The sequence below is a fragment of the Vigna umbellata genome, chromosome 6 (assembly GCF_029865625.1).
Source record: "Vigna umbellata cultivar VRB3 chromosome 6, Vumbellata_1.0, whole genome shotgun sequence".
NCBI classification, from domain to species: domain Eukaryota; kingdom Viridiplantae; phylum Streptophyta; class Magnoliopsida; order Fabales; family Fabaceae; genus Vigna; species Vigna umbellata.
This window is the reverse complement of record NC_142170.1, coordinates 15349719-15368490: the sequence shown is the minus strand read 5'-3', so window position 1 is coordinate 15368490 and position 18772 is coordinate 15349719. Positions and strand designations below refer to the sequence as shown.

The 18772-nt window shown below is 32.4% G+C and overlaps 2 protein-coding genes across 4 annotated transcripts; one reads left to right on the top strand and one right to left on the bottom strand.

Moving 5' to 3' along the window:
* The first annotated feature begins 980 nt into the window (after window positions 1-980).
* LOC148196847 (aquaporin NIP6-1-like) lies at window positions 981-4026 on the top strand. Its single transcript, XM_088093522.1, has 4 exons — window positions 981-1460; window positions 1536-1730; window positions 2553-2614; window positions 3831-4026. Exons 1-4 carry the CDS (start codon window positions 981-983, stop codon window positions 4024-4026), a joined length of 933 nt encoding a protein of 310 aa, XP_087949648.1.
* A 3612-nt stretch (window positions 4027-7638) lies between these two features.
* Window positions 7639-17604, bottom strand: ATVPS33 (Sec1/munc18-like (SM) proteins superfamily). 3 transcript variants are annotated; one of them, XM_047315896.2, is made up of 22 exons: window positions 17443-17603; window positions 17300-17339; window positions 17029-17109; window positions 16413-16607; window positions 16197-16307; window positions 15993-16058; window positions 15481-15588; window positions 15292-15336; window positions 14873-14929; window positions 14468-14562; window positions 13582-13633; window positions 13363-13419; window positions 12946-13008; window positions 12751-12857; window positions 11219-11341; window positions 10953-11034; window positions 10788-10858; window positions 10222-10302; window positions 9397-9454; window positions 9207-9268; window positions 8967-9060; window positions 7639-8146 (listed from the first exon to the last, which is right to left on the bottom strand). In XM_047315896.2, the coding sequence occupies exons 1-22, from the start codon at window positions 17493-17495 to the stop codon at window positions 8057-8059; spliced, it is 1791 nt and encodes a 596-aa protein (XP_047171852.2). In that variant the 5' UTR covers window positions 17496-17603; the 3' UTR covers window positions 7639-8056. The 3 variants fall into 3 exon arrangements, 2 of the variants coding, with proteins under 2 accessions (XP_047171852.2, XP_087949073.1); XM_088092947.1 differs by lacking the exon at window positions 17300-17339 and having other exon boundaries at window positions 17443-17574; XR_015780259.1 differs by lacking the exon at window positions 7639-8146 and having other exon boundaries at window positions 8982-9060; window positions 10222-10307; window positions 17443-17604.
* Window positions 17605-18772: the final 1168 nt, after the last annotated feature.

Here is an 18772-nt window from a genome sequence, read left to right as displayed (position 1 = left end):
AAGAGATCCAACAGTTGTCTATAATCAGTTTCATTTATGCCTTCTTCACCGTCATCTATGTTTAGTCTCACATTTACCTCGGGTGGACTTCTGGCTTCATTACAGCAGTTCATGTTGAATTTCTCCAACAAGTCCTTAACATATTTCTTTTGATGCATTATTAATCCGGTGGATGTATGCATAAACTCCATCCCTAAGAAGTAGCTAAGCCTCCCGAGATCTGTCATCTCAAACTTAGCTTTCATCATCTGCTTGAACTCATCAATTTCCTTCAAACTTGACCCAGTCACCAACAGATCATCCACATAGAGACAAACTATCGTTTTCCCTCCGCTGTCACTATCTTTCACATACAAACTATGTTCAACAACACACTTATTAACCCACGTGGTACAACCGCACTGTACCCGGATTAACCCACGATTCACCTTAGGCCCTTCCTCGACCAAGGCTCTGGATACCACTGATAGCAGAAAAGACGATGCAGAGAAACTGGTAGCAGAAATGAGATAAGCAGAGAAGATGTAACAAAGATTGTGAAAGAAATGTAATAGAAAAACTATATTAACAAAGAGTTACATAATGTTTATATATATATATATATATAACATACAACAATAAGAGTAAAACGGTATTTAACTAACAAAACTGACAAACATTAAAGCTTGAATTACACAACTAATAAACTGAACAATTTATTATTTGTATATCACTCTGTTTTCTTGGAAAATGGTGCATCTAAGCATGTGCAATAGGAGAAATGGGACAAGAGAAACGTGCAAATAATATCATAGGACTACTTACATGTTAAAGGTATATCAGTATAAAAGAAACAATTGTCTAAAAAGGAAAAGAAACAAATGCAAATAATATCATCTTGTAATAGCTGATAGCAAGAGGAGATTGATTCCAATCTTCTATATATACCTCTCATGTCTTCTCAACTCATACCATTAATTCTCTTTTCATCGTGGTGAAATATGTATAATAACGAAAGCATTCCTTCAATACCTGCCACCTCAGGCATTTCTGCTGCCACCTCAGGCACTTCTGGTGCACTTCTTTCTAGAAGTTTCACCAATGCCAACAATACAACAAATAATACTAATAAGAATTTCCTTCCCAAGTGTTGTAGATGCTTGACTTTGGATGATAGGACCATAGAAGATGGAGCCTTACCATCCGTCTCATGCTCTTTGTCATTGTCTCCTCTTGTGCCTTTGGCAAGAAAGGTCGGTGCTGAGTTCATCGGGACCTTTATTCTTATGTTCGTCGCCACTGCGGCTGCCATTGTCAACGAGAAGACAAACGGCTCTGAGACTCTCCTAGGTTGTGCTGCCACTACTGGTCTTGCTGTTATGATCCTCATCTTTGCCATAGGCCACATCTCCGGTGCTCACTTCAATCCTGCTGTCACCCTTTCCTTTGCTACATTGAAACACTTCCCTGGAAACATGTGTGTACAAATTATTATTTTAGTTAACTAATCTATGCTACCAAAAAAACAAGTTCTTTATATGATCATTAAACTGCAGGTGCCTATGTATATTGGTGCACAAATTTTGGCATCGATTTGTGCCGCATTTGCTCTGAAATGGGTTTATCACCCTTTCATGAGTGGTGGAGTCACAGTTCCTTCAGGAGGATACGTCTCATCTTTTGCTTTGGAATTCATTATTGCCTTTAATTTAATGTTCGTTGTCACTGCAGTAACCACCAACACCAGAGCTGTGAGTATATTTTTCTCCTCTCATTACATCCTTCGGATGTGATTTATTTTATGTTCCACGTTTGATGATGTTTTATTGATGACTGAGGATCTGATTTGTTTTAGAAGAAGAAATAGAAAGTATTTTCTGTGTCTCATAAACTTTTAAACATGCACATAAACTAACAAAACTGAATTGAATTTTAATCTACAGAAGATTATATATATTAATCTAAAGTTGGTTATAAGTTAAATTTATGCATGTAAAAAGAATTTTATGGAAATTGATTCGATAGATAATTTCAAATATCACACTGTGCATGAAAATTGAAGGCAAATGCGAGGGGTGCTGCGAGAAATCCAGAAAATATTATTATTATTGTAAGAGTGAAAGGAAGATAGATGTTAGCTATTGTGTGGCACATAAAAGTTGTTTATATGTGAAGCTGTATATAATAAATTTATGGTTAATTTGCACTGAGATTATTATGCTTAGTCTGCGTTTTAAGCATTTGACATCTTGCTGATTTGCGTCACAGAATTAGATTTTCCTACTTTGAACATAAAAACACCAAACATCACCACCCTTATTTAAAATCTAGCATAGAAACTTACAATTAGCGGGAATAAATCAAACTTAATACTAATTAACAGTTTCTGCAAAAAAAAACATACACCTATTTTAGCAAATAAAAGGGTGTGTATTTGTGTATATATATATATATATATATATATATATATATATATATATATATATATATATATATATATATATATATATATATATATATATATGGATTTCATTCATATGTGATATTTAAGTCTGAGTATGATATATTTGCAGGTGGGAGAACTTGCAGGAATCGCGGTGGGAGGCACCGTGATGCTCAATATAATGATAGCAGGGTATGCCACCGTTATGTCTCTGCAAACTACCGTACCTTAAAAAAAGCAACAAAATCTAATAAACAAAACAAATTTACTAAATTGATTGCTTGTATGTACGTGTTACTGTACAACATATATTTACAAAATTAAAATTAGTACATGAACTTGTCATTCATGATACTTTTTTTCTAAGTTTTACTAATTGGACACATTAAATTGATTTTTTATAATATTAAAAACTAAATAAAAATGAGAATTTTAAGCAACTTAATAACTTGTTTTTGAACATTCCATCAACAAACTTGTGAAAACAAATAGTTCCTTTTTATATAATAAATTGAACCAATTATAAAATTCTAACAATTTAACCATCACACATAATTTTTATTAGAGAAAGATCGGGAGAGAAAAGGTAAGAGAAATTTAATACAAATTTTTTTCATTTGTTTTTGAAAAAGAGAGGGTTTTGGTCTTTTTAGAACTGTTTAAGTGCAAGATCATATTTCTTTTTAGTAAGTCTTCATGTTAAATAGGGTACAAGATCTCATTCAAGTTTTGATGAATTTCTTTTTTATTTAATAGTATAATTGAATTTAAGATTTAATTAATTGAAATTTTGTAAGTCATACAACAAATTATCTTAATGAAGTAGAATTTAAAATGTAATATATTTTTTGTTATGATTTTTATTTTACATTTCAAAAGTGATGTTTAAAAACTAATAGTTACTGGTCCATTTCTGAAATACAACTCTATCGTTAATGAGTTCCAAGCATGTTAGTAGTTTTCTAAAAACTATGTTTTTTTAATATTTTTTAAAATTATAAAATAAATTGCAATACAAATTAGCTCACCTGTCTCTCATTTTGCTTTAATTTCGGTTATTTTTGAAGAAAGTTGAAGTAAGAATGATGCAAAATGAATTTTAGAAATATATTTATTATTGTATTATGGCAATTTCAGCCACTTAAATCTTATGTTGAACGAGTCTCTTCTTTTTCATGTTTTAGAAACGAAAGTAATTTTTTATAATTATTTTCTGAAGAAGACATTCGGCCCTATTCTTATATGTTAAAAACAAAGGTGTTTTCATTCCATTGCTTATTGTTAAACACTTTTTTAATAAAAAATTCTTAACGGTCTCAAAAGCTACTTTTTACCAAATCATAAAAACAAAGTAGAGTAGTTTAAAAACAGTGGAATTTGTTTAAATATGCTTAACTTTGAATTGCAGACCAGTATCAGGAGCCTCAATGAATCCAGTAAGAACATTAGGTCCTGCAATAGCCGCAAAGAACTACAAAGCAATATGGATTTATTTGGTAGCTTCCGTGTTTGGAGCTTTAGCCGGTGCATGTACCTACACTGTAGTGAAGCTGTCCAAAGAAGATGATGCCAAAGAAAAAACTTCAATCAGTTTCAGAGAGTGACTTAAGAAGGCTTAATGTATTTTGGCAATTCATGTTTAAGTAAATAAAATCTTGAAGATGTGTTCAATTTTATGGTAAAAAACATAGGAGAAGAATGTTTAAAAATATATGTTTTATGAATCTAAATGGAAAAGGTTGTTTCTGAAGAGAGGTTAGAGATTTCATATGAAAAAGTTACACAGTTTGATCAATGTAACTAGGTCCACCTAATGGCAAGAGTTTGTGTTTGAGTGAGATAAAGGTAATCAAGATAACTGAAAGTAATGTGTAAATATGTTAAAATGAATTGCACATCAAAAAAGAAAAAAAGTAAACATAATGCTTGAAAAGACGAGCAATTAACCATCATAAATATAAATAACAGAAACAAAAAAAAAAATGAGCAATTAACATAATCCTTCGCCGTTTCTTTCGGTTTCTTCGTTGTCTCCTCCTTTTCACGATGAACTACATCTTCTCGACGACCAAACTCTTCGTGATTCTTTATAGCCTCATGAGCCAACGTCTTCAATCGGTTGAATGAAACCTGAAATTCTGACTTCGTATTTTCCACGGCAATGCGCGCTTGACGCTCTCGATCGAGCTCTGCAAGAACCTCTTGAAACTTCCCGATAGAAACATAATCTAAGCTTCCCACATGCTCTTATAGGCTTTCCGGACTCTCCACTTGCTTGTCCAAGCATTCAGATTTCTCAACCGAGCTCTCTACACTATCTTCCGAGGTTTCTATGTCCCTTTTTGGGCTATCTAAGATCTCCACACTTTCTGCCAAACTCTTCAGCGAACTCTCCACCGAGCTCTCCGCTGAGCCATCCACCTCTCTACGTGGTCTTCCGAACTCTCCACCACGTTCTTTGCATGCTCCTCCGAGCTAAGCGAGCGCCATACACCTTTCTGGGCTTTCCGGTCTCCTTGACTTGGTGGAGGTGTATAGTGCAGGTAGTGAAGGTGGTGGAGGTGTATTTGCATGGAGGACTTTGTGAAGGTCACTTGGTGTTGGATCTGTGATGGTGCAGCTTCTGAAGGTGGTGGAGGTGCATCTGTGCGTGGAAGAGTTTATCGCTTCATGAAGAGAACAAGAATATAAATGTGTTCGATTAAAGAAAAACAAAAAACAAGTCGCAACATGTTTAATGTTTTTGTTTTACTTTTCATTAAATTTTAAATTTTGATATTTTAAATTTAAAATAATTTACCATGAGATACTTCAATAATTATATATATATATATATATATATATATATATATATATATATATATATATATATACTTCTAAAATAATTTTGATATTTTAAATTCACATTGTCCACAAAATTGTTGAATATCCAAATTTAAGTACGTTGCAACCGGGACGCGAGACTGCAAAAATTTTAAAATAATAAATAAAACTTTGAAAATCATTTGAAATATCACTATAGTTTATTGTGAAAAATCACACAAAATTCATAAAATAAGACATGATCTTTGAAAAAGATTTTGAGTTCGAAAGTCGGTTACGTAAAGGTATTAGATCGAAAACAATACTTTAATTAACTGTACAAAATTAACGAGGTTTTCAAAATGATTATTTTCTCTGAAAATAACCATGCAAGCTAATACAATAAAAAAAAACAAAAATATTTCTTATTTTTGGGAAGCCAAATAAGGGGTTACCTTGTTCCTATGTATTTTCATGTGAGAAATCAAGAGTACGTAGTTCTTTTAGAAAATTTGTTTAAAAAGATTATTTTGGTAATTGTTTGCAAAATTTGTTTGAGAATGATTAGGGATAATTTTAGATTTTTTGGAAGTAACCTGACAATGACTAGTCTTGTGTCGGAGCAGCTGCAGTGGATTTTTCGGATAATTTTTTTTTAGTTTATTTAATTTATTATATTTTAAATTAATATATAAATATTATTTAAATTTTTTAAAAATATTACATAATTATAAATAAATTAGTTTTATTTTACTTAGTAAAATAATAATTATTAATTTAATTTATATATTATTATTTAATTAATTATTATAATACTTTTATATTTTTATTAGTTAAACGGATGTGCCACATTCGTTATGTTTTTTTTAAGTTTTTAGGTTACAGATGTGGTCATATCCGTTGACGGATGTCAACATTCGTTGAAGGTGAAACAGATGTTGACATTGTTTGAAGGTGAAATTGGAAGGACAAATTACGTATGGGTGATGCAGGGAAGATTCAGTGATGGTGGAGAAAGCAACACTCTTGGAATAAACCATTTAATCCACTAACATGTAATGGGTTGAGCGAGTCCATTTTTTTTTTCTAAACCAAAATGAGATTTCGAACGGTTAATTGATTCAATACAAGAAAGAGTTGTAAATTCCATTTACTTGTTTTTTTCTTTTTAATTCACTATCTTGAACAAATTTCTAATAATTTACAATGTCAGGAATTTTGTAGCGTCTAAAAATTGTAAAACATGTTTTTTGACCTTATAATATTTAATATCATTCAATTAAAATTAAAAATGTAGGATTATCAAAGTGAACTAATTTTGTTATCAGGTAAAAATAAGTTAATTTAATTTGCTTCACTTTTTATCATTTTTTTTATGATTTATAAATTTTGTAATTTTGATTGATCTATCATAATAATATACAAATTAACCATAAACAGCTTCACACATATAAACAGGGTGGGGACTCCAGTGAGAAGCTAACATGAGATTGAGACGAGCTGGAGAGATATAACTAAAGATGGCAGTGACGGTTGCTAGAATGAAAGTTCCGATGAACTCAGCACCAACCTTTTTTACGAGAGGGACAGGAGGAGGCAGGGGCAAAAAGCATGAGACAGGGTGGTAAGCTCCATCTTCTATGGTCCTATATAGTGGTTGATTGATTTGATTGCTTTTCGCCTAACTTAACCCTTGTTTTTCCTGACCTGCCCTTCCCCAACCCTTGCTTCTTTTCAGTCGCTTGTGTCCAAAACTTTCTATATAAAAACATACAGAGACTATCAACTTATAATATTCCTTAAACATAAGAGACTATCGTTGTAATTGTCTAAGGTAGGAACTGCTACTTTAGTACTATGTACTTTATAGCTTCTTCTACTTGAAAGCTTCTATCTTATGGTTTGGGGTATATAATTTATGCTTTTTCTTGTTCGCCATGAAAATTTGAAGATTTTTCATCTGAGGCCAACAATTTACGCCTAAAATTTCATCTGCACGTCACCGCTGGCACCATCCTCCACCAGACCTGTATGAAACATTTCATACGGATTGAACCAAAATAATTATTACCCATCTTAGATCATTCTCTGCTATCACCAAACAATATTTTACGATAAGCGACGAAATAAACATCATAGGACTACTTACATGTTAACGGTATATTAGTACATATATAGTAAATGAAATAATTGTCCAAAAGATAAACAAACAAATGCAAATAATATCATCTTGTAACTAAAGTGAAGATGATGGCAAGAGGAGTTTGATCCCACTCATGTTGCGCCAGGTGAAGACAATACCATGAAGGAGGGTGAGAACACTTCAATGATTTTACCTCTATACAATTTTAAGCTCCCATGCCAATAATACAATAGATCATAAAATCTGAATACGGCAAGGACTAATTAATAAATATTCAAGAAAGGAAACGACCCATGAGTTAATATATTCAACTAAAATCAAGAATAACATTGCTAATACAAGTGGGTAAATATGTTGTGCATACGATGCTAGATTATTTGCCCCATTGAAAAAAAGCAGAGAAAAATAGCGCTCGTACTATTAATTCCAGACAGTCCCCCAGAGGACTAGGTTACGATCCCCTCAACTGTCCCTCTTAGAAAACTAACACATACGCTTACATAGTTCCAATAAAACTTTCACCAAGGCAACGTCCAAAAACGAACTAGCTTAGTCCTAGAATGGATGTGACATCATCAATATAAACTCACCATCTAGCCTAGTCATAGAATGGATGTGACATCAATATAAACTCACCATCGCAAACAAATATGCTCGACATGATAACCCGACAAAACTACACTCATTAATCAACCTAGCTTTTCCACAAACGGTTCGATCAAGCTTTGGCCATTGACTATTTTTGTTGTTGCAATAATCAAATCATATGCCATGCCCTCCTACAAAATAAACCACATTGAGAATTATAAGATAAGAAGCAGTCAAAAAGATTTATTCATAATGCCCAGTCAATTGGTAAAGCAATCAAAAAGATTTATTCATAAGCCTATTTGTTCTTTCAGCCACTATATTTATCTTTTCTCTGGTTCTGTTCATTGTATCCCAGTTCATTATATCCTTACTCTTTTCAATTAAGAACTCTGATGTTCCAAGTCCATGTAGTGTTTCAGACATGAAACTTTTTGGCATGAGTATGTATCATACAGAGCTGTGTCAATAGTTCATTAGCGAGACCATGAAGTCTGCAAATGTGTTTGGAAAACAAAGTTTAGGAATTAATTTGGTTATTCTGTGTTGGGTAAGTTATAAAATAGGAAACGAATTTCAAATTCTTAAATTGTGGTGGGTATTTACAAATCCACTCAACTTTGCTTGGATTTGATTTTTTTTTTTTTAATTACTTCAGCCTCCCATTTTGATCCTTGTTTGATTACACTGTGTCTAGATCATGTTATCACAGCACAGGTATGGTCAAGAAGAAAGTTATCCTGATATTTCACCACCATTCCCCAGTGCTCACTGAAGATAGAAGATAAGAGAGCACCAGACACAGATTTCCATAATTAAAGGACCCCGACCCACCCACTCACCCAAAAAAAAAAAATTATATGCTCAGCCACACAAATTTATGAAGCAACGAAATCTGCCTACCCGAAATACTATGTACCATAACCATATTAAAAAAAATTATAAGAGAAGTTATTGGTTAACCTAGCGTCTAGGCGACATTGAGAAATAGGCAACAGTTATGACACACACCTGAGTGCTGAAAAATCGGAGTGCAGAGATCTCTGCAAAGGTAACACCCCCAACAAAGACAACAAGCACCAGGGCACGCCTTCCATCTGGTACCCTGAAAGAAACGAATTTACGGAAAAGAATTACAAGATTTCTTCCATAAGCATTGAATTTCCTGGCATTTATTACATTTTTCTAATACCATATTACTCGAGATGAAGAGATGCAGACTTTTAAAAACTGACACTAAGTAAAACATACTTGGCCAAGCTGGTTGAAACCCCTGATAAAGTGTCAAATGATGGACTATTTGAAAATCCGCCCTGTACAATAAAATATAACGACTAAGAAAGGTGAAGGGGATAATATGTGACTTTGATTCAAGCAGTTATAAATAACATAGAAACATTACATGAGAAAAAACACTCAGTCAGAGTTCACAGGTACTAACCCTCTTCGTTTCCAAGTGTGGTCCAGGCAGTAGCTTCAAAATTTCTTCAACAGGACGCCTAAAAGATCAATAACATTCAGTTGGTCGACTATTAAGCTTAGTTCACTACCCAAACATAGAAAAAATGAATGCAAGCAATAGATTTATTCACGCTAAAGAAAAGGTATTACATGCATAAATAACAAAAGGGAAAATGTGAAGGTTTAAGAAACTGTAATTGGGTAGTTGTTTAATACCGAACAACCTTCAATTTTATCATAGCATATGGACTGTTTAGAGAGGAGTTTCAATGTTAGATATGAAGGGACATTGGCATGCCTTATCACATGACTCGATCTTTGTTTGTAGGGGTTTCTTTTGTATTTTATTGTGAGAATGTCTTTCTCTATCATACTGTCCATCTTTCAATCTGAATTCTCTTTCTTTAAACCATGTTGGGAGAGGATTACTCACACTGGGTGAGCTAGAGTTAACAAATTTCAACATAACTAAGACAGACCATAAAATATCCTGCTTTCCGCAGCATGGATTGAAATATGATTGTTGACAAAACTATACAATAAAACTAACATCTCAATTAAACATGGTGTTTAACATTTTAAACTAGACTTTATGGTCAGCACAATCTCATTTCTCACAGCACAACATTTAACAAAAGCCAACTAGGATCTAGAGATGCATGAGATGAAATTTATAGTTCAATGAGTTGAACTTCGTTATAAATTTATATACAATTGCGTTTGAAGGTAACAATGAAACGAGAAAGTTGATTTTCATACTAAACAAGAACAAGAGAGACAGTCACTATTAGAGATTCAGGTTTACCATCCAGACCGAATGGCATGCTGGACCAGTCGAATGCTGAGTGGTGCATATCCAGAGAAGACGTAAGCAATATCATTAGGGCTGTCCTAGTAGGAAATCATTTTTAAGAGTAAGCAGGGAAACAGGACTATGCAGATAATTGTACAACAGTTGCTCATCAAATATCAATAATAACATTAATAGAACCCGATGAGATTTGAAATGCATACGTGAAGACCAATTAAAAGAATACAATACGCTAGAAGTGTCATTAACTGCCACGGCAAAATGAATTGATTTTGAACAATAGAAGAGCTAGCATGGTTAAAAATAGCTGGGAAAAATATTGCTTCAAGACTGCAACACTAAATTAACCTTAAATTCGATTGGGTAGATATTAAAGAATTGGGATGCTTAGTTCAACATTTGTTATCACTTCACAATGGAAATATGTATGCTGTATTTTATTTCTGTCGCACACACCTATCACCATGTTTACACAGACTATCCAAAATGTGACCATAAACTTAAAATAAAATTTAAAATATATAAAATGTCTAATGGTCACATCATTTAGAAGAAATTACTTGGCCGTATCGGTGTCTTCAACCACAAGCTGCAAAGCACGTTTTATAGTGAGCCAATTGCTTTTTGACTCCTACAAGAATCACAGGCACAATAAGAGTTAATTATTAAATGACCAATACATAACCCATTTAAACTTGCAAAACTAAACACTTAGAATATTATACCTGCTTTTTAAATAAACCAGCTTTCTCTAAATTGTTTAGCATTGCTACGTGCTCAAATCCATAGCTATGAAGTAGTTCTCTCCTATGATTTGGAAGTTACAAATATACATTAAAACTAAGTACTTCAAAAAATAAAATCTGCTAGTATATTGTACAAAAAGCAACAGGGAATAACATTATGGGTTAGGGATTCCCATTAATATACAAACGTAACAAAATGAAGAAAAAAAAATAGGACAAGGTATCAATGAAGCATGCAAGCTTGCCTGAAGTAGTCAAAGTGCTTCTTTGGCAACCCAGAATTAGTAATAGAAAATAGGATTAGAAGGCGTAAGACTCTTGTCAAAGGCTCTTGCTTATGGATCAGTTCTTCAATGTAATCAAAGCATCTGCATAGGTGATGACCAAAGTTTCATATTATAAAAACATTTAGTTATGTGCATGCATCTGTGAACTGTAATGCCTCAATAGCAATCAATTTCAGGCACTGACCCAGCTAACAATATCAAACAATTATTTTTGGCAAATCAAGTCTATTCTAAGTTTATTCCATGTAATTTAAAATTCATTTGTTAAGAAGTGGACTTTAAGCCTAACTCAACCCCACAAAACCGGATTGTAAGGTGTGGTTTGCATCCACTTATATACTATAAATTGGCCTTATCTCTAGTTGATGTGAAACTTCTAACACACTCCCCTGACGTTAAGGTATATACATGCTCGAGATGTATATACCTCGAGCATGAGACTAGACATTAATGAATGATCCGATAGCGAGTGGAACAATATGTCCACACAAATCTCTTTAGAATAGGTTCTAACCTGGCTCTGGTAGCAACTTGAGATTGAAACTATAAAATATTTCTAAAGGGCTTAATTGATCCCTCTCACTTTCATTTGTTTATAATAAAGTTTTGATACAAACGTACATGCAAGATTAAGGGTCTGCCCTAGACACCTAGGTGCAGACCTAGATACTACTCTAGATACTAAACTAGCATACTAGCCTTGAGTAGGCTTAATGACGATACATAGGGCAATTATTCTAACATCATCCTTGAACTACAACTATAAGCACTACTTCATTTATCTCAGATGCTGTAAAATAAACAAACTCAAACATGATGACCAGCAAATAAAGCCGAATTATCTATTACAACCTAAACTATAATACACATATAGCCAATTTTAAGTCTTTATGCGTAGTTCTATTAACACTCAGTTATTAGTCAAAGATACTTGATGCACTATATTCTTGTTTACAAGGAAAACAAAGTACCCCAAGGTCATGTCTTCGATGGTAGACGTCCCAAATTGCATCTCAGTTTTTATTCTCATGATTAATGCCAGTCCACAAAGTATATTAAAAGCTTGGTTTAAGTTTTGACAAAGAGAGTTGATATCGAATTAAATTTTAGGCATAAATTGTTGGCCTTAGCTGAAAAGTCCTCAAATGTTCATGGCGAACAAGAAAATCATAAAATATATACCCCAAACCATAACATGAAGCTTTCAAGTAGAAGAAGCTATAAAGTAATATGTTCCAAACAATGGCACTAAAGTACCAGTTCCTACCATAGACAATTAAATATGGTTAAAAAGATATTCATTAAAAAGATCACTTTATAATTTACAAAATTCCCGTATGAAAATTTGGCACTAGCAAGTAAAAAACAAGTGGCACTGGCCAGAACAAGTTAGCCCATCCTACTTAATTCATATAGAGAGGGATATTATATTAATTTAAAATACAAGAGCATCAAGTATATAAAACTCTCCGTAAGCAAAATTAACTCACATGTCATAACTCTGGGACTCCACAATTGTATGTTCCATATCAAGTTGCCCAAGAAATGAAGGCTTTGAAGTGAATGTTGATAGATGCTGGGCAAGATTTATGTGTCTCTGGGGATGTTATTTAAGGAATTCTATGAGTTGATAGTCACTGTGATGTCTTAATGAAATATCAAAATTACAACGAAAATGTTCTTACAGTCATCTCAGGCAATGAGTTCAGCTTTTTCACGAAGTCTTTCAACTCAGAAACTGTTTGTGTCTGGACATCATGGAAAATAATATATATTAGAAAGTTTTTACAAATCCATTTTAATTTTCTAAAAGTAATAAAAGCTTAATTTAAATGCATTTGGAATAGTTTGAGTAAACACAACTTATCAAGCAATAAATATTTTTTCCATTTTTAAATATTGCATCCTACAAACAAGCATCAAACTGTGGTACCTCTGAAGATAAAGTATGGCAGAAAAATTATTTGAATATTTCAATTTATTATATTTTGGAAACAACACGACTTCAATTGATTCACTGATATTACTCACATAAAAGAGGTTTTCAATTACTTTCGTAAAATTGACAGCAAAATCAATGTCCTATAAGGCCATATACTTACAGTAGTTGTCATTTCTGTGTAGTCTTGCTTCATGGAAGTAGCTTTTTGACGTAAAATCTGCAATACTGCAGACAGCAACTAAGAAAATAGAACTACACACAAGAGAGCCAAAGATTTTTTGTTTAATGTTTCTCTCCTTGCTCCTCTGTGTGTGAGAGAAAGAGAGAGCCAGAGATTATTTAGTTATAACTATGCTAGAAGTGGTAAAAATGAATCAACCTGGACAACAACTTCAAAGTTTAGATCCCGTATCTCCTTAAAAAGCTTGTCACTAACAAAATCCATACAAATAAACATCATTTCAATAAATTACTTCGAGCAAATGGAAAATGAACAATAAAATAATAATTGCAAAGAAACAGAATATGAATGTCTGAATTATGGCTTAAAGAGGATTTGGAGCAAAATGTCATCCAGAAACATATATTTCTTTTTGCTACACCACAACAACAAAAAATATTGTAATATAGGCATCATTCAAGGTTCACGTCCTCTTACAACTTTAATTACACACAAATTGATATTCAAGGTAGCAGAAAACTCAGATATTGCTTAATAAAAAACCAATCAAGCCTTTAGTACCACATATTCACTAAACATAATGAATGTGATACAAATAAAAAAGGATTTCTTCAGTCAAATTAAAAAAGGAACGAATTAAAGGATGAGATATAAACAAATAGGGATTCCTTCAATTAAATTTACAAAGCAAAGAATAAAAGGGAAAACATCTTAAAGCTGAGATCATGTTTATAACAACAATAATAATAACCCAAATTCCAAACGTTATCTCATTAAGTGAAGTTGGAAAAATGGATCAATTGTTTTGCCATTGATTATCTTTGTAATACTCTTTAATCTAAATAAGATCATTCTGCCAGGAGGAAGGCACACTTATGCATATTAAGAAAAAAATTGTTTCTCATTCCTCCACACTATAAACATGTATGATCGACTTCAATTAATGGTGCAGAGCAGCATGAATCATGTCAGGATATAGGTATAAAAAAATATCTACATGGAGAATTGATTTTCCGGAGCAGCCTATTCATTAACAGATTGAAAAAGTTTCTAGCAAAATAGAGCAAGTGAAAATGTAACTTACCTTGAATTTAGGGGAACTTTGGTTTTTTTCCCTTCTTGTTGAAGACCCATAATAGATGCATCAAGCTCTACAGAGCCATTGCTAATGTGCAGAAACTACAATTATATAAATTCAGCAAAATAGCCATTCAGCAAAATAGCCATCGTCACTTCAAACATATTTATAGTATCAGTAATAATATTTACACAAGATCTTTATAGCCATGATGTTTGTATATAATTCTAAAGCTCCTTGACAAAATCACCAAAACATGCAATGGAAAAACTTCTACATTGTAATTTGCAACATCACAAAATTTGTTTGGGGATAATCTCAAAAGAAAAGCCCAATCAAATAACACAGCTAAATCTTTTATGCAATAAATATTCATTCTTCAAAGTGTATATTGATTATGCATTAACTTGCCTCATCAAGTAGTCCCTCATATGTTAATTGGGAACACAAAGGAGTAACCATGTCCACCTGCACTCAAACCATACCCAAATTCAATGACCACCATTCATGCGGACGCTACTCTTTCAAACAACTGAAATGGTAGGACCTCAAAAAGAATGTAAGTTAATGTGAATATGCAAAACTAAGCATGGACAAAGAACTAGTAATAAATTGTTTAGTTTCAAAAAATTTCAATCTCTTAAGTACAAAAATCTTTCATTAACATTTATTTTATTAAGTAATGAAGGATAAATGTATTGGACGTGAAATGCACTCTTTAAGAATTAGCAAACAAATTCATAGACAACACAGTACAAGGGCACCAAGCATAACGTCCCCAAAGACTACCAATCATGGACAACAGAGATGAGATGGAAAACAGGTTGTACCTCTCTATCTAGAAGGATTAGTGTATTTATCTCTGGCACAACAATCTGTGTAAACAAAGGGAAGACAAACAAAGGATTATATGGTGTATTTTAATTCTTTAATTGAATACGATATAAGTATAGCTTTTGTTTGTTTTTCAGCTATACTAACTTGAAGAGAAAGAGAAAGACAGCGCAGAGATAAATTACATCAGATAAGTTAACTGGTTCCTCAGCTTGCATTCGGTTTAGGATGTCTGCAACACACACAGATGCTTTTCCTTTTGCCCTCACATTTGGTATCACTCCAAAAGAAAACTACAAAAAATTAAATGAAATAGTTATAAGTACATACACAAAATGATTGAGATCATGTTAGATTTGATGTTAATGATGATGATGGTATTTCATAAAGTTACAACTGTATAGGACTACTCCCTAGTTGTTTGATGCATAATATTATTCAAAAACCGATAACTTTCAAAATTTTATCATTGTGGAAATTTAAAAACTTAAATATATAATATAATTTATTCAAAAATGATAGTTCCAAAAACCTTTATCTAATGGAAATAACCAAACAAAATAAAATAACTTCAAATACATTGTTTTAAAATTCAAATACATGATAGTTACAACTGTATGGGACTACTCCCTAGTTGTTTGATGCTAATTGTTCATGTCTAAAGAAAAATTCAAGTGTGTGAGTTCAAAAGTACAACCTCAAGTTTGTGAATAGCTTTAGCAATGTGCCAAAGCGAGCCTGTATCACCATCAACTTGGCATTCCTACCACCGAGAGAAGGCAAACAAGAATAAATAATTAGTCAAACCAAATACAGAAGTAAGTAAATTTGATAAATTACAACACTAAAAGAAACTCTATAAATAAGTCACAAGGAGAAGAAGTATTAATATTCAGCTTACTTTGTAAGAAAGATCAAGTTCAAATGATAACACATCTTCATCCATCGGTACAATATACAAGGGATATTCCCCAATTGAAACCACATGATGTAATTTCTCTTCCTCAAGAACCTAAGCAAGAAAAATATTCATTTATGCCTGGCGGAGATTTTATGTTTAAAATAGAGAGACATCCTGCCCAACTACGAAAATTATTTGTTTCCAATGAAAGCTTACTTTCTCACAAACAACAGTGCGACGGGGGACAAAATAAACATGATATTCTCTTTGCAATCCTTTCGATATATCATTATGAATATTAGAACATATGAATTTCATCAACTTGGGCTGAGCATGCACAAGGTAAACTACTTTGCTGCAGTCAGTCTGAATTGGATCACCAGAAAGATGTCGCAATTCAACTCCATGCTCCTGTTTGTAATTCAGTGTGAACACTCAATATCAACAAAATATTAAAACAAGCAAACAACAGTCTATTCACAAAAAGAACTATGAATTTTTGTGCGTAAATGTTGTTAAGTAACCGTTATAGCGGCACTATAACTCTCTAACATGGCATCTTTTGACTCCTCCACCATTGGAGGGAAGCCCCTTATGGCGGTGCCATAGGCCACGATGGCATGTTTATATGGCGGAAATTTAGCCTGGCACCATTGATAATTTCGGTGTGTATATACAGAGAAATTAATTTTTTTTGTTAACGGTCAATTAAAAACTAACTAGCATATTAAAATGTTCGAAATATATATGAATTAGTATATATGACAGATTATTCATGAATTGATGTCCCAATACATAAAACCCAGCAAGTTACTAAGGGCAAGAAAAGTGCCTTGAGAATGGATGTCTGTATAATAAGCGAGAGAGAGTCCCCGAGCTTCGGATCAATGACCAAACACTTCTTTCCTCGAACCTGCAAGAACACGAGAAAAAAAATCACACGCTTGCGAACTCAATGTACAGTGCCGTTACAGTAAAAGCGATCAAATCAAAATAAACGAAACAGGCAATTGTCGAACATCAAATCTTAATTCCAAATCATATAACTGAACAACTTCAATTTTCTACGAAAAGAAACGGAGAAATTCAAGAGCAAGAATTACATTCTTGAGGATATTGAGGAGTTCTTTTTGGGACTGTTCCCTGAACGCAACGATAAAAATAATGGTTAAAATAAGTTAAAGTTGAAATTGTGAATATTGTGACCGTGAAAAATGATGGAATGATGAGTAAGTGGGGATTTGACCTAATGGATGTGAGATTGATGGGAGCATTATCTAGGTTCGGAATCTGAGCCATCGAGATAGCTCCGCTGTCCTATCCAACACCACTGCACAATTTCCGTCTTCGCAGAAAGTTCGATCAGAGACGAATCACAGTTGCAAGTTTCTTGGCTGAAGAATAAATAGATAGGATTGAAGAAAACAAGAATATAAATGTGTTTGATTAAAATAAAGTACACAGCATGTTTAATGTTTCTGTTTTACTTTTCATTAAATTTTAAATTTTGATATTTTAAATTTACAGTGAGATAATATATATATATAAATTGGCACATTTGAGCAATGTGTTTTAATAGACAAAAATATCTTATATATTTTAAATTTTAAGTTTTAAACTCAATTATATTTGAATAATTTTTATTCTCAAAACAAAACAAGAAATTCATAAATCTTTATTCACCCCTCATTCTTTTCAACTTTTTCTCTTTGATCTCTCTCACTCATAGGTAGCCCCAACTAAACAAAATCAAAAAATTTTATTAAAAATTTTTTACATAATGAGTTTTCATTTTTATGATTTTTGGCTTATCTAATTTTTACAAGCATAATAACATATAAAAGAATTAGTAATTGGTCTGGAAAAAAATTAGAAACACTTGTGATTAAACAATTCCTTACCAAAAATGATTTTGTAATGGTTTTCATTTTATAATTTTGTCTTATCTAATTTTATCTAATTTTTACAAACATAATGACATCCAAAGGAATTGGTAATTGGCGTGGAAAAAAAATTTAGAAACACTCGCTTTTAAACAATTTCTTATAAAAAATTGATTTTATAATCAGTTTTCATTTTATAATTTTTGTCTTATTTAATTTTATATAAAATTAGAGAGGTTAGTGAAGATGATGAAATTGAAGAGATCTTGAACCTTTGTCTGAAAGAAAATATGTGAATGACTCAACTCTTTACAAAAGCAAATTATTTAACCGCGAGTGTTTCTGAGTTTTTCACTTGAAGCTACAGTAGGGATGACAGACAAAATGTTAGAGTGAGAGAGTAAAAAGAGAAAAGGTTGAAAAAAATGAGTGAGGTAAATAAGGGTTTGCAGAGTTTCTTGTTTTTTTAGTTTTGAGAATAAAATGTACAAACGAAAAAAAGAGCATACATAACTCAGCAAACCTTTTATATATATATATATATATATATATATATATATATATATATATATATATATATATGTATGTAGCAGCATATCTTAATATTGATGGGAAGAATTTTGATCCAAATTTTTATAACAAAGGTTTATGACGGGGATTACTTGAAATTATTTTTTGTATCAAAAATAATTT

Bases quoted from the DNA above. Each gene is read 5' to 3' on its own strand.
- ATVPS33 (XM_047315896.2), bottom strand. From the start codon at position 17,495: ATGGCTCAGATTCCGAACCTAGATAATGCTCCCATCAATCTCACATCC. The intron at 15,337-15,480 runs GTAATTTATCTC...TTGTTTACACAG, and splicing joins AACCAGTTAACTTATCTGAT to ATTGTTGTGCCAGAGATAAA. The intron at 9,061-9,206 runs GTATGTTTTACT...CGTTTCTTTCAG, and splicing joins GTTTCAACCAGCTTGGCCAA to GGTACCAGATGGAAGGCGTG.
- LOC148196847 (XM_088093522.1), top strand. From the start codon at position 981: ATGTATAATAACGAAAGCATTCCTTCAATACCTGCCACCTCAGGCATT. The intron at 1,461-1,535 runs GTACAAATTATT...ATTAAACTGCAG, and splicing joins ACTTCCCTGGAAACATGTGT to GTGCCTATGTATATTGGTGC. The intron at 2,615-3,830 runs GTATGCCACCGT...TTTGAATTGCAG, and splicing joins CTCAATATAATGATAGCAGG to ACCAGTATCAGGAGCCTCAA.